This window comes from Lytechinus variegatus, chromosome 13 (genome assembly GCF_018143015.1).
Source record: "Lytechinus variegatus isolate NC3 chromosome 13, Lvar_3.0, whole genome shotgun sequence".
NCBI classification, from domain to species: domain Eukaryota; kingdom Metazoa; phylum Echinodermata; class Echinoidea; order Temnopleuroida; family Toxopneustidae; genus Lytechinus; species Lytechinus variegatus.
This window is the reverse complement of record NC_054752.1, coordinates 26,313,764-26,340,559: the sequence shown is the minus strand read 5'-3', so window position 1 is coordinate 26,340,559 and position 26,796 is coordinate 26,313,764. Positions and strand designations below refer to the sequence as shown.

Here is a 26,796-nt window from a genome sequence, read left to right as displayed (position 1 = left end):
GCTTTTGAAGGAAAACTATTTTAGATATCTATTAAAGGCATGAACATGGCATTTTGAAGGGCAGTACATGTTAACAGATAAAAGAGTAACTCTTATAGAATCTAAAACAGTTTGTAAGTAGTCTGTAGCATGCAGGATAATGGAGATATGGAAGAAAAAAGAATGGCATGCAAATAATAATAATAATATAGGATATTTATACTGCGCACATATCCACCTTGTTAGGTGCTCAAGGCGCTCCTATATTACCCGGCTAAGCTAGGCGTTCATAGCACACGCAGCTTCTTAAGGAATTACTTCCTACCGGTACCCATTTACCTCACCTGGGTTGAGGTAAATGAATGGTTCAAATGGATTTGAAATTTACAAAATGGCGTCTGGCTGGTCAACCATGTATAACTGAATGCCAGATGCACAATAATAAGTGTCCTGGACAACATTCCTATAAAAATCGGAAAAATTTGGATGATGAGTGACGGGGCAAGGGCAGAATCCAAAAAGGAAATGGAATTTGGGGGAAGAAAGAGAAGATTGCCGAAGAGGAATAATGAACATTGAGCATAGACCCCCATTTGACGTCAATAATCATAATTTACTTTTATATAGCGCTTTATCAATCTACGACTGCTCAGAGCGCTTTACAATTATTATTACCCGGTCACTGGATTCATGGCTTTTTAGCAGGTTAGGTTGTTAGGCGCACATTTGCTAAACCAACCACAATGACGTTGTTTCCTACCTGTACCAAATGGGTCCAAGGTTACTCGTCACCCAGAAAAGAGAAATATTTCTTTTGTTTGGAGTATTATGAGGCTTGACATAAACAGTCTTGGTAGGCATTCGACAGTCAGGCTGAATATCTTATTCTTGTTCTTGAATGGGTATATGAAGGACTTGCTGTCGGAATCTTGGAAAGCATTGGTGTCCCAAGTCAACTAAAGATGGGTTCGGATTTGTCCACTGAGGCAGAGCCTTCGAATGAAACAGTCAGACGAAAAAGAGATTCAGGCCAAAGGACTTCACATCGGGTTCTTGTTGAGAAGAATAGTTTAAGGTAAGAGTATAGTCAAGCAAAAAAAAAATATATTATGCTCGATGATACCAGCCCGGGAGCCGGAAGGAGAGGGGTACGTACTTAGTATAAATATATGATACGTAATTTGTGCCGCGGTTGAGACTCCAATTTTCAGCCTAAATTTCCGTTACAGAGCATTACCAATCTGAAAGCCACAGATATTCATATTTTTCCCGTTCCGGAGACCCTTGGTGATTTCTCGTTTCAATGCCCGCCTCTCATGAACTACTAGCCGAGTCAGTGCTTCCACAAAAAATTGAATTTATTGTTTAAGCCCGGCGGGGGCCACTTCCATTGACCAGTGGATACCATGCGTGACCATGCCGGTTTTGAAAAGCATTTTAAACAAGTATTTTTCATGTCCTGAAAAGTATTGGCGTGTACAACATATTTGGAAACAAAGTATATATAACCTTGACATGTATTCCTTGAATTGAACCCCAAAGCAAGTGCAATAATATATGCCAATGGAAATTATTACAGACCATTTAACAACTCAAACCCCAGATTAAGCAGACCAATTGGGACGAAAAATAATACTACCCTTTCATGAATTCCATCTCCCATAGACTTTGTACACTTTTCGGCAAGAAATTGACTCGTAAAAAGTCACGTGACGTCGCGATGCAATATCAGTTGGTAGCGAATTGGTCTCAAAAGTTGCGTGAGACTTTAAAGAAAAAAGTCATAAAATTTTGCGGCGCTCCCCTTTTGCGTCTCAGAAATATCGCGCGAAGCGTCGAGGGGGTAGGGCATGATAGCTTTCCCCCAGTCGGTTTAGGGTTAACCTTTACTTTCATTGGGTTAAGTATACCACCCCCCACACCTTGCTCAAATCGGACCCTATATAGTCCTAGTGTTGGGGCAAAAAGTACATCCTCTATAATGTATTTTATTCTTTTCATAACCTCGCAAACTGGAACGTAAATACGTGGTTTTCCAAACGAAATATCCTACACTTTTTTCATTATTTTAGTGTTTTTGACACCCTTATTACGAGGTATCCAGTCGATATCGTCAATGGAAGTGGCCCCCAGTGTTTGAGCTTCAAAACTTCCTTAAATTTGGAGAAAAGAATCCTTGAATTGATGTTCCGAGCCAATCGCTCAATACTTCGTGGTACAAGCTTACTTTGTTTCACCATGTTGTGGTAGGTCCATGGTATCACTAGCATGTATGATGGAGAATAGCTGATCTTTGGACACAAAGAAGAACCAGAACTTGACTTGCCTAAAACGTTCCCCTTGAATGGCTTTGGCAACAATGTATTTCACAGGTCACTAACAATACAGTGTGTGAAGACTGAAAGATACAGTCATGCAACCGAGCAGATTCAAAACTTTGTATTGTGTCCCTTCTTCCATTAACCATTCAGCTGAAAATATGGTTTATTGTGCCATAACTGAATTCATGAATGAATTATTGGATTCCTTATATAACTTTTGGATGACTTTAAAACATAACAAAATAAATTTAAAATCTTTGCTCTGTTTAAAAGAAATAAATTCAAAGTAAAACACGCAATCTGGTAAAAAAACACACACATGCAGCGGGAGGACTCACTTAGTTTTAGTGTAAACAAAATGGAATTATAGTAAAGACTTTTCTCGCCATTGTTGCTATCATGTTCATACTGCTAGTGAAAGGAAACAAAGTATTGGCTTATTTAAGGACGTTCCACAGTTATGTTTCTGAACATATTTTATACTCTGTGCTCTTACGTCACAAAGGATAAACAGTTGATTAATAAGCTGTAGGTATAAGCTGATTTGTTATTATCTGCAATCTAACTGCAGATCCGATGTGTAATTTTATGAAGCTAATAAACTGGAATTATTCCTAGGACATTTTTTTTAATTCCTCTACAATTTCAAAATACTGTAGTGCTGCAGCAAAGAATGACGAATATGACTTCGAGAATGGTAGAGTGGTTTGAAATTTATCACACATGTCCAGGATCTCTTGAAATTCATTGAATAGATCGCCTCGCTGTGATGAAAGACTGAAGTGTGTGTGAATGTTTCTACGCAAATCCTCAGGTGACTCGAGTTTCAGTGCTGCTCTTGAGGCACATAGGTGAACCAAATAAGAACATTTCACTGGTATGATTCATGGAAAGTTTTCTCTCAGGATATGTGACACAGAATGGTGAGCTCCAAACATTACGTTACATAATTCTGAGCAGTATCACAACTCTCATGGTAATATCCCTTTCTCTTAGAAATTCTACAACACACCTGTAGATGGTGTTGGATTTGCCATCAGGCATGCTGACGGCATAAATTAATACATTATTCATAATGAAGTTTGTGTTGTCAAAGAAAATTCCCTTGGCAGTCGTTTGACTGGTAGTGGACTTGTTTTCCTTAGTAGATCTATGCCTGCTTGGCGGAATGAAATCCCAAAACTTGGCGAATAGTATTTGTTGCCTTTTGTGGAACAATTTTCAGTGTCATTTGGGAGAAGACTTCGAAGTAGTGCAAGTAAACTATCTGACAATGAAATTGAAAGATTATTCTCCCTAAGAAAAGTTGCAATCTGCATTTCCATTTTTACAGCAGGTTCTGAACTTCTTGATGTAAATAAAATAATTTATTTTTTACTGTGAATTATCTTGATGGGCATGCATCTTAGATGCTTCTTGATGTGACTTTGTTGATGCATGTATTGCAAGTGAAGTTTTAATACAACTTATTTTCGATTTAGGCTTACAGTATTTACAATATGGAAAGTTTTTGCCCTGCTCTTTCTCATCAATTAGCGAATTCGAAAAGCTGGAATCTGACATCCAATTATCACAGAAACCTTGTTCACACTTAGCTCATTTCTTTATAGAAGATTTCTTAGAAGGAGAAGAAGCAGGACTGTCAGTAGTAGGAGTAGAACAAGCCATCTTTATCTTATCCTTGATCTGGAGCTTCATCCCTTGGAGGCTCATCAATCACCCATGTGTCACTGTCATCAGCAGTAGATGTGAAATCACATGTTGAATCACCGTCATCCGTAGGCCTACGCTTCCGCTTTGTACTAGAAGAAGGTTGATCCATGATTAATGTCAGTTCTATTCCATATATTCACCAAAATCACCAAACGGGTCTAAAGCACCAAACTAAATCAAACTTCCAAATCCAGTGCCAAACTTAAACCCAAGGGGCCGGGATGGTAACTGGTCGCCACGTGCGCGTACGTAGTGCAGTGTTCAGCAAATTTAAGCTTCGAGTTCGGCTGCGCTGTCCATGCCGCTTTCGCGTGCTCGATCGATCTAGAAAGTTCCAAAAAGTGTTTGATCTCGAGAATCCGTCCTAAAGCTGTTTGCGTTATTGATAGTTATCACTGTGCGAACCCACGTAAAAAACATGTCTCAGACTCAGTCAGTATCAAGATATATGGTCAGTATGCCCAGTTCAAAAGAATTTATAGCCACCAACCCACATGTTAGGAACTTTAAGAAGTAGGGGCCTACATATACGATGGTTTTAATAGTCTGATATCCAGTGGTTTACTTAAATTCACCTTATTCTTGAAATATAGCCGATTTCGTTCAATTTTGCTAAAAATTTCCTTGAATTTCCGTAAAATTTCCTAAATAGAAATTTTCATAATTCAAAAATTAATTCCTTGGTATTCATTGAATTTTCATAATTCAAAAATTAAGTTGCAGGTGGAAGCACTGTACTAAGCTTGTCGGAGAGGCGAGCTCGATCAGGGCAGAGCCATAGCGGCGGAGGCCCGGAGCTCCCCACGTGCCCGCAGCGAGCTTGCGCTAGCCCTATATGAATCTAGCCGCTAACAATTACGCCGACGCCCCCGTTTTATGTGGTCAGTTCCAGACCACTGCATTTTTAGCAATCTTTTATCCAAAAGCCATTCAGGAGACCCCCGTTTTAAGATCAAGATTAAGTTCTGGAGCCCCCAATTTTCGACTTTGGCGCGGCACATAATGACATAGGTATCATGTTATAATTATGTATTGCATCTATCCTTATAAAATCAGATTCAAGAGGAGACTCACTCTTTTAGAGAAGAAATACGAGCTCGATGCATCAACTACAACCAATCAGCCCACAAAGTCCACCAACAGCTTTCACCCTGGCGCATTAACGAGTATTTCTGAAGAGGACGATGTCTATTTCCCTTATGAAAACCTCGTACTGGAAGGCGGCGGAAGTCAGGGAAATGCTTACCTTGGAGCCATTATGGTAAGAACTTAGCTGATTGTTACTTGTTCTTTTCCTAGCAAAGGAATTTTTAAGTAAGATACGACCACTCTCATGACTGAAGAAATACATATGCAGCCTGTCGTGGGTCTACTGCTCGAATCTAGTCTGGGGATTTGTCAGAATAACGAAGGAGTGCCTTTTTTTAAATTCATTTCATTCATTGCCATATTCCAGTTCGATAACATGAAAAAACCCTGATAAATACAGAAGAATTGGTTCAAACATGATTACGAATTCATAAAGACAAGTCGAAAGCAAACTTCGTCTAAAAGTAGACCAAACATTACCTCTACGACGACTACAGCTACTGCTACTACTACTCTACTACTGCTCCTACTACTACTCCTACTACTACTACTGCTGCTGCTGTTGCTTCTGCTACTACTGTTGTTACTACTACTGCTGTTGCTGCTGCTACTCCTCCTCCTACTCCTACTACTACTGCTGCTGCTGCTACTACTACAACTACCACTACTGCTAATACTACTACTACTACTACTACTACTACTGCTGCTGCTGCTGCTACTACTTCTACTACTTCTACTTCTACTACTGCTTCTACTATTTACTTAATTTTCACTCTTTTTTTCTATACGTCAATTAGGAAATGGAGCGACTCAACATCCTGGGGAAGTTACGACGTTTCGCTGGTTCCAGCGTGGGGTCCATGACAGCATGTCTGCTTGCCATAGGACATGGGTCTAGCAAATTTCTCTCCATTGTGAACGATGGCCCCCAATTTTCAGATCTGTTAGGTAATTAAAACGTTGAAAGAATTGAATATCAAGTTTTACTTGCTTGTACAAATTTTAGTTTAAGCCTTCTCATATGGGCCCCGGTACAGTATAAGGAAAGGGTTTCGCAGGAATTTGAATTCATATCGCCGATTTTGCTTTGATATGCCATGAGAAGTTTTTAAAAATATTTATCATTAACATGTTGACGTATAGTTCTTCACTTAATTCATTCTTTTCTCAAATATTTTCTTTTTAAAATATTTTTCTTTAAGACGCAAGCTGTGGAAAACTAAGCCTGGTGCCAAATCTGTATCGTTACATGGGCTGGCATCCGGGGAGGTATTTCTACACGACGCTCGGTAAGGACATTGCTGAAAAGCTAGGAGACGAGAATGCTACATTCAAGGTAAGTAAATTCACCCACAAACCAACCGCCTTTATAACCGATAACTCGTTCTTTCAGGTTCCCTCAATCTAGAGATATGTTCAAAAATTGCACAAATTTATATTCAAAATGCAAATGAAAGAAAAGCTACGTCATGGATGCATCAATCATTGCACCCCAATAAACCATTAGGGATCATATCTACAACCCTAAATTGACAAGATATACTTGTGAGAGATGTCATTTTTTTTTAAATATCATGTAACCATACACATTATAAGCGAGTGTGAATGAGTAAAATCCTATGCATGTTTTTGTTTGCTTGGTGCAAGAAGGAGGCTTCCACCTTACAGGGTGATGTTATTCCATTTTGGGCTCAAAATTAAGATTTTATTTCTAATTGTCATTTAGAATTGTTATTTTTGACATTCACAAAAGACCGTTGGGGCGTAACCGTACTGTTTTGAATTGCATTCAAACCATTGCTTTCATTCTCTCTTTTTAAGACTTTTTCGGTTATACAATGACATTTAGAACCAAACTATTTGAATGTTTCATTCACCTATCCTCCCCCATAGGACCTTTACGATCAGACTGGAAAGGAATTATGTGTAGTGGTGACCAATCTAAGTACAATGATGGAGGAGTACTGCCACGTCAAGACTACTCCGAACATGCCAATTAGAACAGCAGTCAGGATGTCCATATCTGCTCCATGTAAGGAATATATACCTTACGGTCATAGAATATGCATAATTATATTTTTCATAACTTGACAAAGCCCTATGGGCGAAAATTCGTTAATATATTATTGCCCACGGAGTTTTGATACTTTTATTTGCTTGAACCTATATATAAATATAAACTCAAAACGAGTTTGGACATCTGAATTCGATCGATAATCCCTCCTTGGTTTTAGTTAATATCGATGTGTAATCAATATCAATGAATAGATCATTAAATTTTCTTTAAAATGATACCCTACATGATATGATTATGGAGTCACATGGAGGTGCAGTGCCTTGAAATGTGGGGGAAGGTCAACATTCAAAAGTTGCAAAATTACAGAATATTGAAAATCATTGTTCTTTTTTCCGTGGTGATTAGTGAGTTTCTGATCGGTTTCTTTTGTTTTCATGCACATTAACCATGTTAACGTGGAATCATACACACCTCTGCACAAGCAAACACATAACTGACAAACAAACATGCATGGGTATTTCAAACCGCGACTCAAACCATGTTATCTCAAGGAACTAAAACCACAACAAAAAATAAAAAATGAAGAAGCAGGGGTTTGATTTGAATGGATTTTCATATCTATTGACACAGACAAAAGAATCATGTTCTGCATTGACCCTTTATGACTATTTCTGCTCGTTTTGCAGCTTTTCAATTCAGACCTCATCCAACAATTTTGAATCCTGCTCTTTTATGATCATGGTAATAGCATGATCATAACAAGCATGGTATCATTTTAAAGAGAATTAAATGATCTTTGAATGATGTCAAATATGCATTGTGTAAAATTGGGATTTGGGATAAATTAATGGCCAAACTCGGATATATATATATATTATATATATATATATAGGCGAAAAATTACAAGACGATTGGACGTAGCTGATAGACCACAATTTATTCCTTCCGAGCATTCGTCCTTACGGGCCTTCATTATTGGTTCTATGTTAACAAAAACGAACGAAACATATCAATAGTATATGGAGGGAGTAACATATGGGCATATAGGCATATACATGTATAAATATTAAAACTGGTGTGATAACATATCAACAACAAAGTCGTATGTAATATATGCACACATACGCACATGAACATATACCTGAATATACACCTACATACATATAAATATATATACACATACATACACAATGCACATACATATACATATACTCATACATACACACATACATATATATATTTATACATAAAAATAAAAACATATAAGTGTCTTAATGGGGAGACATTTTACCTGGGTCTGTGGGGGTCTTTCGGGCTGAGTTGTGGAGCGTCGGCTGTAATGGTGTGAGGTAATGGGCGTGACTTAAGTTCGTTCAAGTGAAACGGATTCGGTCGAAGTGGATTATGGGTCCTTAAGCAATACGAAATGTTACATTATAAAACAAATTAATTACAAGCAAATGACCAGATACGACTTCTATACATTGATTGAGTGACAAAAAATGACAAGACGTCCAATCGTCTTGTCATTTTTTCGCCTAAGTATTTTTGTACAAGACACAGTAGTCATGTTAGAGAGTAGATGCCTGGTTACATTTATTATATATATATATATATATAATATATATATATTATATATATTATATTATATATATATGTATATATATGTATATATATTGTGTGTATGCATGTGTGTGTACGACTGTTTGCTGAAAATGCTGAATGTTTGTATAAATACCCAGGAAAAAAAACGCACACACACCAACACACGCACACATATGTATACACTCTGGTGTATTTTGTATCATCCACTGGTTTCATAAATGATTTATTTGTTAATGAAACAGTGAATGCAACCCTACTAACAAAGATTATAATGATTATGAAGGGACGAAGTTGTGACAAACAACATTATTGTTATTAGAAAAATAACTACTTTACCCAAAACCACAAGAATGAGAGTTACTTGACATGGACAGAAGGAAAGCAATTGCATGCGGTATTAAATCACATCACAAGGTAACACGATGAAAGAACTTGGTACATATATGGCAAGTTGATCTTTTTCAAGTGTTAATCAATAGCGTTGCGAGCAGAAAACGTTGAGGGTTCACACGTGATGTTAAGGGGGATTTTTTAAAAAGCTGAGAGCGAGCGAAGCGAGTGGGCAAAACGGTTGAAATTTTGATACAGAAATCCTATTTTGTGATAGAGTTTTAAAAATATTCAGAATATGATATCATAAATACATCAATGTTGCTGTTAATTCTTCTCAAATATCGTTATGCAGTTGTATTTGTTCCTGTCAAGCGGCAACATATGGGCCGGACCGATCTCTACATCGACGGTGGTGTTTTGTGTAACTATCCAGTTCATTGTTTCGATGGTAAGTATTAATTAATCTAAAAAAAATATATGTATAATATTTGACACAGACAGCCCAATCGAGAACCAGTTCTGAATCATTTAAGATTTAGGGAGGGCTTTTTTAGAATGTTTTACCAAACACTGTAAGTGTATTTGGGCCATTGGGGGTGTTTTATTCTTGATTTTGCATGTTATTTCTTTAATTGAAACAATGAACATTTTAGTGATATCGTTTTTAATCCTAATGCAAATTGTTGGACTACTTTCTAGAATGTCATTTTCTGAGTTTTAGTTTCAGTATACTGAAACTCAGAAAATGACATTCTAGAAAGTAGTCCAACTTACGCCTATGACCAAGTTTTTTAAAGCGTTGATGGAGCTTGGGTAAAATAGTCGTAATTAGAGTAAACCAACATTTGGCAGCCATAACACCATTTAGCTTTGGTCAAGATTGACGAATATTATTTTCTTTACCACCGTGTCTTACGTACATTTAAAAAAGAATTGCAAAATCTTTACTACAGTTCAGAACGATTTATGAACATTATTTTTCCCTTGTTTTGGTAGGATGGTGGCTTTCTATGAAACCCGAAGACTCTCTCCTGAAGAGAATGCAACCCCTGGAGGATGCAGCCAAGCTTCTCACCAAGAAAGAGAGATTTGGGATGTTCAACGACAAAACATTCGGCATGATCATAGTAAGTTTGACACTATTATTTTGCATTGATGATTGTTCATATAACATGTATAAGCAAAACAACTGAATATCTCAGTGTCAAATGGTAGTTCTGATATTACATCAAGTATCAGGGGAATTGAAACAGAAATTAACAATTTTGAATCAATGTTAATGATTACGATAAAGCATTCTGAGAGAAAAGAAATTTAGTTAGTAAAAAGGTGACGGTTGGTTGTCGAGTTTATGTGATTTTTCAATTAGCTATATTCCGTGGTGGTTCACGCTTAATCCTTAATTCTTGACTGACCCAAAGTTCTACCTAACAGTAACAAGTGTTATAATATCCTTCCTCTTTGTCAACAGTACAGTGATTATGATTCCCACGTACTTGCAACCAATCCCGAACTAGAAGCACCCATAGCACCTATACCAGACACAAAACTTGCCAGGTAAGTTTTCATTTATTACCGACTGTCATTTGCAAATTCCGACCAAAGCGAGTTATTATTGATTAATTTTCAAGTTCGGTTGAAGCACCAATTTCTTCTGCTTCGACTTTATCGATTTCGAGTGCCACCTATGTAGTATTGAGGGTTAATCGAATGGAAGGACTTTAGAACGAAATGGTAAAGACGACTGTCTACTTACAAGTTTCCGACATCAAGTAGCATGATGGGAATGACATCCTGTGCTTATACGACATCTGTCACTATCATTCGTCTTATTGGTGCCCCTCTTATACGACAATGGGAGCATGTTGTCAGGCGAGGGTAGCATCATCTATCTATTCTAGTTTCTTACATAAGTATCCAATAATATACAGACTTTATAAAACTAGTAATAAAATAACGAAGTTATTCAAAGAAAAAGCAAACCAAGTTTAGTTTTGTTTCTTCTGCTCATCTATCTTTTCTCTTCCAGAAATCTGTTTTAACACTCTCAGTTTTCGTTGTGGATTTTCAGTTTACTAGGCTCTGTAATTGGGACTTGAACGCGATTGTTTGCGTTCAAACACAACTCATTGATAGGGATTCGATGGTAGTAGGCCACAAGATTTGTAAATCCGATGCAGTCGTCTCTTTCCTAAGAAGTGACACCTATAGCTTAATATTTTTTTAAATTAAAAATAAATGTCATATCGAGTATTCTGCATTATGTTGTTAACTAACTTTTATTCCATCTTAGAGCACACCAAAAAGTGAAAATGAAGAGAGAATTGAATTTTAAAGAGCATCGTCTCGTGACAGACGCAATGACGAGATTCCTCAAAGTTCTGGATCAGAACTGTTTAGAAGGTACCACAATTAAAAAGAACGAATTCATGCAAGCCTTCAACGATGTAAGTACATATTATGTGGGCTAAGTAACAATCCAGAGACAGTATTGGAAATACACTGATAAACCACAGAGTAGTAGGTCCATGTATGAATAGGCTGGGCTGTTTTGACAACAAAATACTTAATGAAATTTGGCTAAAAGTACTATATGTATCATGTGTATTGGATTTGTACACGAATTTACGTTTTTGAGTAATTTCGGGTCTGCATGCACTTTATACGAAATGTAGTTTCGGAACCGCGTACCCGGGGATCGCAAGTTTGGTCTCAAAAGTTGTGTGAGACGTGAAAGTAGCAAGTCAGCGACCGACCCGAAAAATGTTGAGGGGGTGGCTTATTATGGTTAGAACATTTGTTGTTTCATTTGAATTATCTAACATCATTTAAATGCTAGAATCTCGACATTGCTCGGTTTGGGTGTACTATTGCTAAAAAAACTAAGAATTTCTAATCAGTGCTAAAGTTTTGGTTTTGGTCCTTACTCCTAAACTATCGGTTTAGAAGTAAGGAGTAGTTTTGCTGTCTAATGGGATGTTGCAAAAACTTGCGACCAATTGCAAGTCAATTTTTGGTCCCTATTCAATCATATGCCTTGCATTTAATTGCAAATTAGTGATTGATTCCTAATTTGCTCCTTGAAACAACAAGTGTAATCTGAGTTGCTACAGCTAACGTTGATCTGTCAGTTGTAAATTTGAAACAAAATATTTGCAATTGATCACAAATATTTTCTTGCAACACCCCATAAGACACCTTCTACGACCATGATCTTGAGGTGACACTGTTCTGTGCAATCACGAAATTGTGATCCCTTTCTTCCCTTCTTGTATGATCACACCCGATTCTAAGTGTTTTGATTACGTCTCTCATTGTTTTTAGAATGAAGAGTTCACATCTGACCACGCCCAAATTCTCTTCGGTGAAGACCTTACTATCGAGGAAATATTTGCCAGTATTGATGCCAATTCTGATGGGGAGGTATGAAATCATCGTAATCGTATTCACACATATTACATTTAATATCTTTTGTTACGAAATACTTGATAGGAACGTACCATGTAACTTGTAGACTCTATACAATACTTTTCAGTCTCAGTAACTTACAAGACAGTACGACATTTTCTTACATGAATGCAGGACCTTGTGAATAAAAATAGTTTACTTAAAGTTTCTATTATCCAAACTTAAGACCCTAAAAAGTCCTCAATCTTTTAAGATGTTTTAAAGATCCCAATGTTAGGGGACAAAACAAGGTTCTGCGCAATCCCATCCGGGAAAGCCCACTGACTACGATTGAAGTACATGTAATCGGTTTGACTTTGTATGGTGGTTTTTACAGGGATGTATATAGTTTATTCTCCACCATGAAAATGCCAAATGCCCTCAGTTCATCACCCCCCCCCCAAAAAAAAAAAAAAGATTGTAATACCTTTCCGAAGTATCCCTTTTTGTTGCATCCTCAACTGACATGAGGGGAATGAAAGCATATTACAGGTTATTAAGAATTTGTTTTATGATTAGATTGACTTCAACGAGCTGATGTCTTTAGCTGAGCAGGAAGGCGTAGGAATCCAAACCCATCACATTGGAACAGGACATCTTGAGATCAAGAACACGACTGAGTATCTCGTTGGTATCTTCAATATGCTTCTCATGAATGTAAAGAGAGCTTTCTTAGAGGTTAGTCCCGTTTGCTGCTGAAGAATCCTCACCTGTGCAAATGTAAAGGCCCTGTCACATCGTTCCATGCAAGCCTTACGGGTGATTGCCTGCAACTCACCCAGTGAGTCCAACTCTCCCGCTTTCGGCGGGAAATCTCCCTCCGAAAGCCCATTTTCGCAAAAATCTCCCATTCTCCCGCTCGAGATTTAATATCTCCCGCCCAGGCCCTGTGTCTCCCGCTTAAGATGTGTTTTCTCCTGCTTAGAATTATCTTTCTCCCACCGAAACGCCCTTTTTAACTGGAATCAAATTTTCATAGAGCGTCAACGCTCCGCCTCGCGATCTCGTACTCATAAATTTAGGAGGCGCGAGCTAGCTAGCTAGCATCATCCCTCCTTAGGTCCTCCTATGGCCTACGTGTGCGATTTGATTCATTGAGTTGTTAAGTACTAAGTACTATCCTAAGGCGTACATGACCCCCCAAAAAAATAAAAATAAAATCACTACCAAGAACAAAAGAGAAGAGGAAAGAGAGAAGGGTGAAATATATTCTTTTCAATATGAAGTCAAAATCTATCACAAAGTTGGATTTTGGATAAAACTGTTGAATATTTTGCTTGCTCGCTTCGCCATCTCGCATCTTTTTATAAATTTTACGCGATACGCCATATCGACCCCTGTTACACCCACAAATGTAATAACGCCCACAAATGTAATAACACTTTACCCACAAATGTAATAACGCCCACAAATGTAATAACACTTTACCCACAAATGTAATAACGCCCACAAATGTAATAACACTTTACCCACAAATGTAATAATTTTTGATCGCCCACAAATATAATAATGACTTTACCCACAAATGTAATAAATTTGAAGGGATTTTTGGCGAATCCGTTCTAAACTAAAATCCTATAGTAATGCGTTCATATAGCACAAAAGTGCAAAGTCCTTTTTTCAGACCGGGTTAATAAAACATCAAAGTACAAGTCCGAAGTCTTTCTTCCAGACCCGGTTGTTTCAAAAATTATAATATAAATCCAAAGTCTTTTTTCCAGACCCGGTTGTTTCAAGAATTTTGATAAGTCCAAAGTCTTTTTCCTGACCCAGTTATTTCAAAATTTGAAATATAAGTCCAAACTAAGATACGATAATGATATTCCTGTGGCTTAGTCTTTTCTCCAGACCCAGTAAATTAAAACTGGTGGAATTAATGTCTTTGTTGTTGTTTCAACTAATACGGTGTATATTGTGAATATATGCACTAAGAGTAAATTGAGAATCAAGCGTAGTCTTTTCTCCAGACCCGGTTACCTGTTATTTAAACATTATGAATAACAGTTTAAAAACAGTATAAAGACCCCATAATCTTATTAATGCTGGATATAGCGTAGCCTTTCAGCCCGACCATTTTTTTCTTAAAAAAAAACGCTAATAGTAAGAATTTAAAAAAATCAAAGTCTAAGACCAAACAAACCTTCAACCTAAGAACCTGTTTTAAAAGAGGTTTAGAGTGTTGTCTTTATTCCAGACCTAAAACAGTTACGAAAAAAATCTTCTAACATAAGACCTTATATTCTTATTCTCGTGGAATAACACGAGTTTAAAACGTACTCTTTCCTCCAGACCCGGCTATTAAAAAAAAGTAACTGAAAAACTTCGAATCTAAGACCAAATTTCCAAAGTTTCACCCAGTAAAAATATGTCTTTTTTTTAAATAATACTACTACCCTACAAAACATTGTAATAACGCGTGAGTAAAGCAGACATCCTTTCTCCAGACTTGGTTACTATTTGAAAAAATAAAATAGTTTTTACAAATATTGTAAAACGAATACCCAATAATCTAATTACTGTGGAACAACATGAAGACCGATTGTCGAAGATCGACTTTCCTCCAGACACAATTATTTCAGGAATAAAAAATCAATAAAACTCAACCCCCAACAACGAATCTAAGAACCAACAATCCTCCAAATTAAGACCATGCATGTAGAGAAGCACATGTTTAGAGCGATGTCTTTATTGCAGACCCGGTGATTTAAAAATGATTTAAACAATCCTAAAAACAAAAGACTCATATTCTTATTCTTGTGGAATAACACGAGTATTATGCTTAGTCTTTCGTCTGGACCCGGTTATTTAAAAGATAAAGAAATATTGAAAAAAATGACAGCTGAGACCAATCTTCAAAATTAAACCCACTTAAAATGCTTGGGCTTAGAGTGTTGTCTTTACCCCTCACCGACGTATATTATAACTTTTGAAACGACCGGGTCTGAAAAAAGACTTTGGACTTGCATTATAATTTTTGAATTAACCGGGTCTGGAAAAAAGACTTTGGACGTATATTATAATTCTGAAACAACCGGGTCTGGTAAAAAGACTTTGGACATATATTACAATTTTGAAAAACCGGGTCTGGAAAAAGACTTGGACTTGTACTGTAATATTTCATTAACAAGGTCTGGAAAAAAGACTTTGAACTTTTGTGCTATATGAACGCATTACTATAGAATATTAGTTTAGAACGAATTCGCCAAAAATCACTTCAAATTCATTACATTTGTAGGTAAAGTCATTATTACATTTGTGGGTAAAGTGCATTATTACATTTGTGGGTAAAGTGTTATTACATTTGTGGGCGTTATTACATTTGTGGGTAAAGTGTTATTACATTTGTGGGCGATCAAAAATTATTACATTTGTGGGTAAAGTGTTATTACATTTGTGAGCGTTATTACATTTGTGGGTAAAGTGTTATTACATTTGTGGGCGATTATTACATTTGTGGGTGTAACACCCCCCCCCCCTCAAAATTTTTGGCTCATAGCCATTGGTGCCATCATATATTAAAAATTTGCCTGAGATAGCATGAGAGAGCATCTAGAACCCTGCTTCCTGGGAGGCTGGGGCCCTTTTAGCGAGACCTGGACCCCGGTCGCAAGGGACTTCGCGCAAATCAAGTTGGAGTCTCCAGTTTGCTAGGGGATCCAGGCGGGAGATTCTCCGGATCAGAAAATTCTTAGGGTTGGAGTCTCTACTCACCCCGCGCAACAAAGGTTTTAGCATGTTCAAAACTTTTCTGCGTGCAAAACAGACTTGCGTGCGCTTCTGCGGGCAACTGCGTGTGAGATAAGTGCTTCTAGATACTGTCAATGCGGGCAACCTGCGGAATGCGGATAGCAAAAATAGTTACCCTCAGGTCACACGCAAGACTTGCACGGATCGTTGTGATGTGATAGGCCTTAAAGGACGAGTCCAGCGCACCCCAACAAAAAGTTGACTTTGAAAACAAAGAGAAAATGCCAACAAGCAAACACTGAAAACTTCATCAAAATAGGATGTAAAATACGAAAGTTATGACATTTTTAAATTTCGCTTTATTTCACAAAACAGTTGCAAATTGGCAGACTGATGACGTCACCCACTCACTATTTCTTTTGTATTGTATCATATGAAATATTCTAATTTCCTCCTCCTTGTCAAGTGAAACAAACTCTTATTTCTCCCTGAACATGTGGAATTACCATCATTTTAACAGTTTATGGTTAAGTTGGTCCTTAAGGTCAAATATGTAAAAATTGAAATATTGTATTATTCAAACAGTAAAAGATAAAAGAAATAGTGATTGATAGACATCATCGACTCTCTCATTTGAATATCGCTGAGTTGTGCATTTAACTGTTTTGTGAAAAATAAGCGAAACTGAAAAATGTCATAACTTTCTTATTTTAGATCCGATTTCGATGGAATTTGCAGCGTTATGTTTGTTTGATTTTTCTCTATCGATTCAAATCAACAATCTTCTGGGGTGGACTTGACCTTTAAAGACTCTGTCACAACGTTCCGTGCGTTCCATGGTAGGTCACACCCACTGATCTGCTGAGGTACAGGTCAGTGGTCACACCTTTGATTTAGAAAATTAGAGGGGTCACTCATCAGAAGCAATGATTATGAGAAGAGATAAATGCATCATGCATGAGAAGAAAATATATGACATGCTTTGTCAAGTGCCTTGAGAATAGTTGCCGGAAGGCACCCTAACTGGGCAATGTAATATGATGATGACTGCTTTCTTGTAACAAGTATTAAACTAAATTAATAAATCTAAAATGAATGCTGCCACCACAAGTGCGTTATACGACAGTTCTTACTTTGTAAACATTTCTTTAGTTTATAGCCTCTGGAAAGCAGTTTGTCAACCTTAAATCTTCATAATAAAGAAAAAACAACATTAAACCATCAGGTCTTTTTAAAAGGAAAAAATATCGCATTACTAAAGAAACTGAAAAGGTGAAAGGGTTTTGACTACACAATTATTATTAACTGAGAACGATGTCCTAATTTATTACCTTGTAAATTCCATGGGAGGTAATTGATCCCTAAGTTCTGACTATTGTATTTCATTTACTCTATTTGTTTTTTTTATTTCATCTATAGGGCCATGATATAGAGAGAACAGTCCTAATCAATACTGTGTATGTCAAATCCTTAGACTTTAGCCCAGAGAAGGAAGACCTGGATTTCTTAGTAGAGGTAAGTGCTCATTTGGTTTTATATCATAATTTCATTTTCAAGGTCCTAATTCTTATGTTCATATTTACATTCAAGAAAAATGGAAATCATAATGAAAATAGTGCATTCATTTGCGTCTTCGCGAAGTTTTTCTTATGGAATATAGAGGCACTGGTCCCGGGCACTGGTGTAATAATTGCAATCATCTTTCTCCTACAATATGTATATTTTATTTTTTTATTATTTATCGTTCCCGTTTAGAAGCGTAAATACTAAAATCTAATTTTCGTTTTACATCATTCGAATCATACCTATCGGATCATGTATAGCCTACGGATCATCTACACGAAATACATTTTGATTGAAACATTCCTATTGGTTTTGTGGTTTGTTATCAATTATGTTTACTAAATTGTTATTATCACTGACCACGTTACATTATCAGTATTCGATTTCTTTTTCCCCTTCTTTTTCGTTATTTCTTCCTTCCTTTCTGTCTTTCTTTCTTTCTTTTCTTTCATTTTTTTTCGTTTTCGTGTCTTTTTTTCTTTATTCGTTTCTTTCCTTCACTCTTTTTATCTGTATATCTTTCTCTCAATCTCTTCCCCTCTTTCTCTTTTTCACTCAATAATTTCTTGCCCCTGATCTCTTATTTCAAAATGTGTGGGTTTCTCCGTACGATTTTTGTCTATTTTCCCTGTTTATTTCTCACGAACAGCAAGGACGTCGTGGACTGCATACATTCCTCAAGTATCAGAAGAACAAAGCTGAGAGGAAAAACATTACCAAGGGATCAGCAAATCTGAACAGTCAAAAAGGAAGAGGAAAAGAAGGATGAGAATAAGAATACGAAAGGAGAGGAGAAGGAAAAAAAATTGTGCCAAAATGTTTGTTAACGAATTATAGCTGATATTTCTTCTTATTGAGGAGTCTTGACTTTCGTACACTTTACAGAAGTATACAACGTTTCTCCAATCCATCCAATCACGTAAAAACACTCTCTGACTTCCACGTTGGAACAAGTCTTTTTTAATGTGTGGTGTGCAATTAAATACTTTGAAAATAATTTTATTGATTTGACGTTTACTTTGAATAAAGCAGAAAATGACATGGGTTTTTATTGTTTGTCATAGATTTATTTATTATTTTCATTAGATTTTTTTCCAAAACACAAATAGGAAGCGTAATTACTGATTCGAGGCACTGGAAATATTAGATATATAGGATGAACATTATATGGCCTCACAAGATTTTTTTTTACTTTTATTTCTCTAATTCCACATTTATACTTGATATCTAGTTTACCTTATTTATATCACGGTATTTATCGTGGTAAGTTATACTTTCTGTATTAATCTTTTTGCAAAATCCTAAATCAGATCTGAAATATCAATAGGATGTCTACTTAAGTGCATACCAATATTTGCACATCCTAAGTAGGCATTTTTGAATGACCGTCTAATGTATATTGTAGGTTTTGTAAATAACTTCTCTTATGAATGAATGAATTTATTTATTATCCAATTCAATGATAATACCATTTTACAAGTTTACAGACAATCAGTTATGAATACATAGAAAAGCAAGGATAATAGGAGCCAGAAAATAGCATGAATGCTAGTCAAGTCTGGCCCATTATAGTCTAGATAAATAGAAACATGTTTTTTTAGAATGAACAATCGTGACTCTGCTAAATGTACTCTGTAATATATATAAACAATGACTACATAATAATTTAACAAAAGTTAACAGTATTTACATATGAAAGATATCTAGATGATAACAAAATTACCATATAGATGGTATCAAAATTTGGTTTTCAAACAGATGTTCAACAACAGATTTACGAAAACTGATCTTGATGGTTTCTTTCTGATTTTGATTGGTAGATCATTCCAAGAAGTTGTGCCTACATAAGATAAACACTCCTTTCCCAAGCTTGTCCTAACCTTTGGTACGTACAGATCCTCATCTTATTTTTGCTTTGTATTATATATATGTTGAATTAGTGAACAATATTGTAGCAGTGAATGTGGCAAATTTGTATTAATTAGATCATACATAAAACTACAGATATATAATCTATACAGTTGGTAAATGTCAAGAACCCTAAATCTTAAGAACCCTAAATAATGGTGCTGATCTTGTCATGTACGTCCTGAATGTTATCGCACGCACTGCCATTTTTTAAATTAATGATATAGAATCTAGATCATTTTTTCTAGCTCCATTTCAACAAATGCTTGCATTATTTATTTGTGTGAGACATTTCATATTTCCTTGTCATTGGCATATTCTTTATGCATCAACTGATATTTTGATACTTTTCAATTTGTATATTTCGACAAAATATTATGCATTTAAAACATTTAGATGCATTTCATTATATAATGACTGTATTAACACTTTTGTCAATCTCTTTTAATTTACAACAAGCTGTTCTTTGTACATCACTTTATAATGCTGCAGTTAAGATGTCAACGTGGAAAACTATCAGGACGTTCTTATTACTATCCATTCCCATATGGCGATGGTATCTCCAAGCATGGCACTGAGAACGATTTATTTATTCATATTATTTTTATTTTATTTTCAGCTTTATTTAATCAGGGCGGCCTCATCAGTTACACAAACTGCTGTCTTTGGGGGCTCTGAAATAAAAAAAAATCAATATGTACAACATTTACAAAAAAAATACATTAATCAAAATTGCATATAAAGATATTACAGTGAAACAGATTCATATGATAAACATTAAATACAATCATATAAAAGATCAAATTTGAATCGGAAGAAAAGGTTACTTTAGATTGAAGACAAGGGGACAAATTAAGGCATTTGGAAACCGCTAAATATGATTTAACAAGAAAGGAAGTATGACTGGTAACAGTATTGTTTGATTTAGAAATAATTTCAGTAACCGTTGAATAATGAATAATAAACAGAATTTGAGTAATGTTGCTAAATGTGATGATATGTGATTTGACAGGCAAAAAAGGTGTGTGTTTTTGAGGTCAGAACCCCGTTTCCCAGTGCCATGGTATTCTCATCGTAAGTTGTATTTTTTTTTATTTGTTATTTTATCAGGGATTTAAAAAGAAATTGAATGAATGAAATGATTTTATAATTAATGTTAATACCCAAGTCTTTTCCATGTTCTTATCTCTTCTGATCTATACACAATGGTCATTCTACATCTTAGATATTTCTCATCCTGTATTTATTACTAATTGAATTAATTGCATTTTTTTATATTCCTTTTCGGCAAAGGAATTCAGACTTTAAAATCGTTTATCACTTACCTGCACGGAGTGCAGAGGTTATTGTCTGATGAATATTTGTTGTGGCACAATCGTTTTTCTCTCTTGCATCGTTATATCTTCATGGTCACACTATAGTGTCAATGGTCCACAGCGTTCCCGCTTTCCCGTCCATGATGACGTTTCCTGTTTGTTGGATTTCTTTTTCGTCATCAATGATCTCATTTGTCCTTTGATTTCAAAATGAATAATTGTACTAAGCAAAACTTTCTAATAAATTATTCAAGTGGTCTAATGATTTTTTTGTCGTTCTTGAAATTAGTTCAGGCTGTATAAATTATGTAGAACGATTGTGTGTCATGATTACAAGGGAAGGGGCGTGTATCATTCAAATCTGTAAACACTGCCCTGTCAGCTATATAGGGATCCATCATCTCCCAGGGGCCACTCACGCGAGTGATGATAACGTTTACCTCTCGACATTGGGCGCGTTTTTTGGGTTATACTTCATATACTTTCCGTGGGTATCAAAATAGGGAAGTCAAAAATGAAAAGGTTTCACGTTTATGGATGATCCAAAATGACAAAATATGGTGAGGTTTTGATAATATGAATTTTTACCATTTTACAAACTACTTTCAAATAAGGTTCCGTATGTTATGAATTGAGAGAGGGGGGAACTGGCACGGGGTAAGGTGTGGTGAGGATTGGCAGGGGCCATGAACTTAAAAAAAAAATAACCAAGAAAAAGGGAAGATAAAGAATCACAAGGAAAGGAAAAGTATGTACTATGATGTTTTCTGAATCTTATATCAAAATCTATAAAAACTAACAAAATTTGAAATTTGTATCAGAGAAGAAAGAAGTCAAGTTTTTCTCGCGCGCAGCCTTTAGAGATTTTGCCTCATACACCATGTCCGCCCTGGCCTCTCGAAATTCCCACTTATGCTAGTGGTTGGTAAACATTGTGAATCTACCGATTGTTGGTTATAAGACAATTGCAAGTAAACGAATGGAGAGTTTTCTTTATAACCAACATTTGGTAGATTCATAACATGTAAACCAACCCACGGTAGGTAAGCATGGTAAGTACCGGGTGTACCCTTCGTGTTTAGCATTTCATAAAACATTTGACAAGCTTTTATTATAAATTATTAATATTTGAGATGCTTCTGTGGTCAACTAGTGATCCCGCATGTAAACTGCGTATAATTTAAAGAAGTCTTTGAGCAGGGAATCTAAACAATTCCCTGGTTCCCACATTGAAATTATTATGTGCTAATAAATAGCAATGGCAAATCACGGACATGCTTGATCATATTATACACATATTGACTAATGGGGTGTGTAATATAAACATTCTTTGGACCGCCGGATTTGTATTTTTCCCGAGGGGTTATATTTTCCCGAAGCGCGCAGCGCTGAGGGAAAATTTGATCACGAAGGAAAATATTAATCCTTTAGGTGGTCCAAAGAATTTTTTTTACACATCCCATCAGTCAATATCTGTTATATTAGATAGCCTCTAATGATGAAGATAAAGTTAGGCCTACCGATGCGTGCAGCATGTTTATGATATTCACAGTGATTGATTGAACTGGTATAGATCTAACGTTAGATCTTGATCTATATATATCTAAGTAACGTTAGTCTAACGCAGTGAATGACCCTTTTCTATTCAAATCAACTTTGTTTAGGCCTAGCCATAGATCTAAATCTAAGTTCGAGCCCAGTCCAGGTCCAGGACCCAAGGCAGGCCGATAATGCATGGTAGCATCTAATCCACAAGAGGGCGCCATACACGTAGAAAAATATATTCATGGACCGGTTGGTCAATATATTCATCGAAGGTGGACCGGCTGGGAAAATACATTGATTTCGATCATATCACGTGACGCGTTATGGACCAATCGCGCTTGGCTATCTGTCTTGGCTATCTAATATTTTATTTTATACGAATACCCCTTTAATGTTCGGGTGAGCCAGCTCGAGAAAAGGGTTCAGGGGGGGGGGGGGGGGCGCTACCAACTCTTTGTCCCCACTTGATCTCATTTGATGACATTTTGTCCCGAACGAAGATGGAACTTGCTCTTTCAATATTTGTCATACATTGAAGTGTACTGCACCATTAACCTTAATATTAATACATTCTCCGCGTGCACGTGCATAAAGATATTTCACAAGGACCCAGTTTATCAAGAACAGATTATTTATCAAGAACGAAATTGTTTAAATTAGGTCTTTGACAATAGTTTTTGAATGCCTAAACGTCAGAAGTGCAGAAGTACAACAATCAGTAGGCTATTTGGTTCTATATTCATATTTATGACATGTTTCAGCGGCAGGTGCTTTTGATTATTTCGACAAATGTATTTTCTATAAAATCAATTTGATTGGCAATTAAATTAACTGTTTTGTATTTTGTGAAGGAATAAGGGTCGCAATACAATCATGGAAACAAAATAAAGAAAGAATACGAATGTGTTATGATGTATCGTCTTTCTCATCGCACTATAAATGATAATTAAAAATGAAGTAGAGTACGGGGAAAAAGATCATTACAGTAAGGGAAATGTATTTTAGTTGTTGTGAGACTGTATGATTTATGGTTTTAGAAAATGCGTATATTCAAACCATTTCAAATTTCTTTGTAGATATATTCCGAATGTTTCCTTTTGGTCATCTAAAAATAATTGTCTGTTTCCTCACTTCCTCCTTCCTTCTCTTTCTGTGGGTTTTCAGGGGAGAATTTCGAATTTTGCAAAGCAGCCGAAAGGAGGGGGTCGTGTCCCCCCTCCCCTCCCCTACATGGAGCAAAAGTCTCAGTATCTCTCTACATCACCATGCATTCCTGGGGATTGTATTTTTGTGTAGGCCTATAAAGCAGACAGGGCGTACATGCTCTCCGCCCACTGTGTGCCCCTAACCCCTCCCTAATAGTTAAATACATTACTCATATCCATCCTTCTTTTCTGTCCAATAGAAAGCCTGCTGTCCAACCTTAAGGTATCTTCGAATAGCCAGTGAACTTCGGACTTTTGGACCTTGCTTCCCATGCGTTATAAGCGTGGCATCTCAGCAGATTCTCGGCCAATCTTATTTTCTCACCGCTACTGGCTCAGAATACCCTCCTAATTTCATCATGGTTTTGTTGATTTAAAATGCACTTTATTATTATAACAATTACTAAGATTATACTTTGATCTAAGCACCAATTAGAAAACAGAATTATTAATGGCCTTGTGAATGGGTTATGACGGTATTCGGGTATCATATTTTCCCTCAATTAAAATATATTCGTATGAAACATGAAAGGACAAAAAACAACAATTATGTTTAAAAAAAAATAGGCAAGGAAGGGAAGGTTTGAACAAAATTGACAAGATAAAAAATGGAGGGTGCCAGAATCCTTAATTTTATTTTTAGTTTGAAACATTTGAATCAAGCTGAACGTATTAATGAAAATAAAAGTCGAATATTATTATTAAATTCAATATTATATTAGACGAATATTAGTTTTGATTACAGATATACAGAATAATTGGGTGTACCCATTCTGTCGACAGAATACTTCCTCCATCAAAAATACTGAAATTTCCCTAACATTTTAATAACATTTTGTATGCAATGGCGGTTGCTTCATAGATACAGCATCATTTTTATTTGCAGTGTGCAATCTGTCATTCTGGCAACCGAAGAAAAAAGTAATGTGTTTTGTACTTTTCAATTTATCATGTATTATCTTGACTACTTGTAAAGCCTTAAGCAAATATGCTCCTTAGATACCAATGTTTGATGTTATTTTTAATGAAGTTAAAAATAATGGAAACTATGTTAATGATTATTAGAGTTTGATGAAATCGAGATCTCAAGGCCACACGGCAGCACACGTAGGCATGGAATGACAAGAATGACGAGAGGGAATGTTCGCTCAGCAGCGTGTGGGGAATTCAAGGACACAGAAAATGTATTGTTGATTGCCCGTCATGACAAAGTACAACCTAGAAGTCTTTGTCGAAAATTGGTTAATCTAAGGAGCATTTTAGTCCTTGCTTCTTGCCAAACGACGTATTTGCAGTGTTTCTCCTGCTCTGAAACATAGGATGGAACTGCTGTTCTGGTTCACCAATTTTCGACAAAGACCTCCCAGCTGTTCTTTGTCATTCGACGGGCATTGTCAATACATTTACTTTGATCTTGATTCCTCTGTATGCCGCATAGCGAAAAAACCCTTGTATTACTAAAAGAGGAACTGAGAAAGGTATAACATTGTTTACCATTCGTCATTTTAGGAAAATTAATTACAATTACGTATATAATAAATCAACACGATGGGTAGGCCTACAGATACCAAATTCTAGCTGGCAATAGGTTAATTTGATATTCACGCAGTGTTCAATATTTGGGACAAATATGTAAACTATTAATCACACTTATCTTGTTATCCTAATGAACCATGTTCAAGTAAATAATGTATCTAAGTAAAGTAAGATAATTTTCTCCCTATTGCATCATTGCTTTATTAGTCCTCCCATAATAAGAAACATTTTGTTGACATTTATTCTGCTGAATGATATCACATTTTTTCAATTCCATTTTTGTTGTTTTTCGCGGGTGGCGAAACGAACATCGTTTAGTCGATGAAATATATATCCACACTTTGTAAAGGATTTCGAGCCAAATTGCTGCAGTCACTTAGAATAATCAGTCATAAAAAATGAATAGTCATAAAATACTCGAATATTTCCTGGTCCTATATCTCGAATGTATCACATATATCCTGTAGATTACTGTTCTTTGCAACGCCCATTCCTCAGTGTCTTCTTGCAAAATACAAGAGGAACTAAATAATATATATTTTTAGAATGTATTTTTGTTTTGTTGAAATATAATCCGGGATTATTTTTTGCTGTGGCGTAATGAGCCAAAAATATTCAGGGGTGAGATATCGCGTATCAGTAAAACAAAGATCATAATAAAATATTGAAACATTTCGATTTTTTCACAACAATCCAATTTTGTGATATATTTTGACATCAAGTTCAGAAAATACTACCATGTTTCACCCTTCCCTCCATGCCTTTCTTTTTTTTCTGGGGGGGTGATTACTTCTTGGGGAGGGGGGGGGGGACAAGCGCCCCAAGGGCCCACGCCACTGATATATATTACATACATACATATATATATATACAGTGCGTCCCAGAATAAACGAAACCTAGATTTATCGATTATTTATCATAACTTAATCATACATAGAATAGACAAATGACCTACCAATTTAAAGCTTAGAATCTCCTCTTCCATCTGATATTACTTAGGTTATTTCTTATTCATGCATGAGAGAGCAAAAACAATTTGAAGAAAGGATACCAAAAACTCATTTGGAGGGGGGTATCTGGGTTTCAAAAGGAAAAACACATTTTTGAAAAGTTCAATATCTGCTCTTTAATTTGGTACCTCCAGTACAGAAAATGGTCAAGAAATAAAAAAGTTCTGGTCATTTAAAATGAGGCTTGTATTTCCATAATTTCATGAGATAAATGTGTTTTCACCGGTTTCCCACAGAAGCTTTCGCATGGTGAACAATAGATTTAATGCATAGCTGATCGTCAACAAACCGGAGTGTCGAGTGAGTTTGAAAGCCAGCCTTTAAAACCTCTTCATTTTATGAAATTACTGAAATTCAAGCCTTATTTCAAATAACTAGAACTTTCTTATTTCTCAACCATTTTCTGTAATTTAGGTATCAAATTAAAGAGGAGATATTGAACTTTTCAAAAATGTGGTTTTCTTTTTGAAACCCAGATACCCCCCGCCAAATTAGTTTTTTATATCCTTTCTTCAAATTGTA

The 26,796-nt window shown here is 36.0% G+C and overlaps 1 protein-coding gene across 2 annotated transcripts; it reads left to right on the top strand.

Moving 5' to 3' along the window:
- Window positions 1-293: 293 nt before the first annotated feature.
- On the top strand, window positions 294-21,235 carry LOC121426466. Of its 2 annotated transcripts, XR_005971602.1 has the most exons (14): window positions 294-1,054; window positions 5,070-5,274; window positions 5,900-6,050; window positions 6,305-6,438; window positions 6,996-7,134; window positions 9,410-9,505; window positions 10,054-10,184; window positions 10,529-10,614; window positions 11,351-11,504; window positions 12,382-12,480; window positions 13,024-13,182; window positions 17,611-17,706; window positions 18,404-18,673; window positions 19,575-21,235. XR_005971602.1 is itself a non-coding variant. In XM_041622784.1 (13 exons), the coding sequence occupies exons 1-13, from the start codon at window positions 942-944 to the stop codon at window positions 18,521-18,523; spliced, it is 1,683 nt and encodes a 560-aa protein (XP_041478718.1). In that variant the 5' UTR covers window positions 294-941; the 3' UTR covers window positions 18,524-21,235. The 2 variants fall into 2 exon arrangements, 1 of the variants encoding a protein (XP_041478718.1); XM_041622784.1 differs by having other exon boundaries at window positions 18,404-21,235.
- Window positions 21,236-26,796: the final 5,561 nt, after the last annotated feature.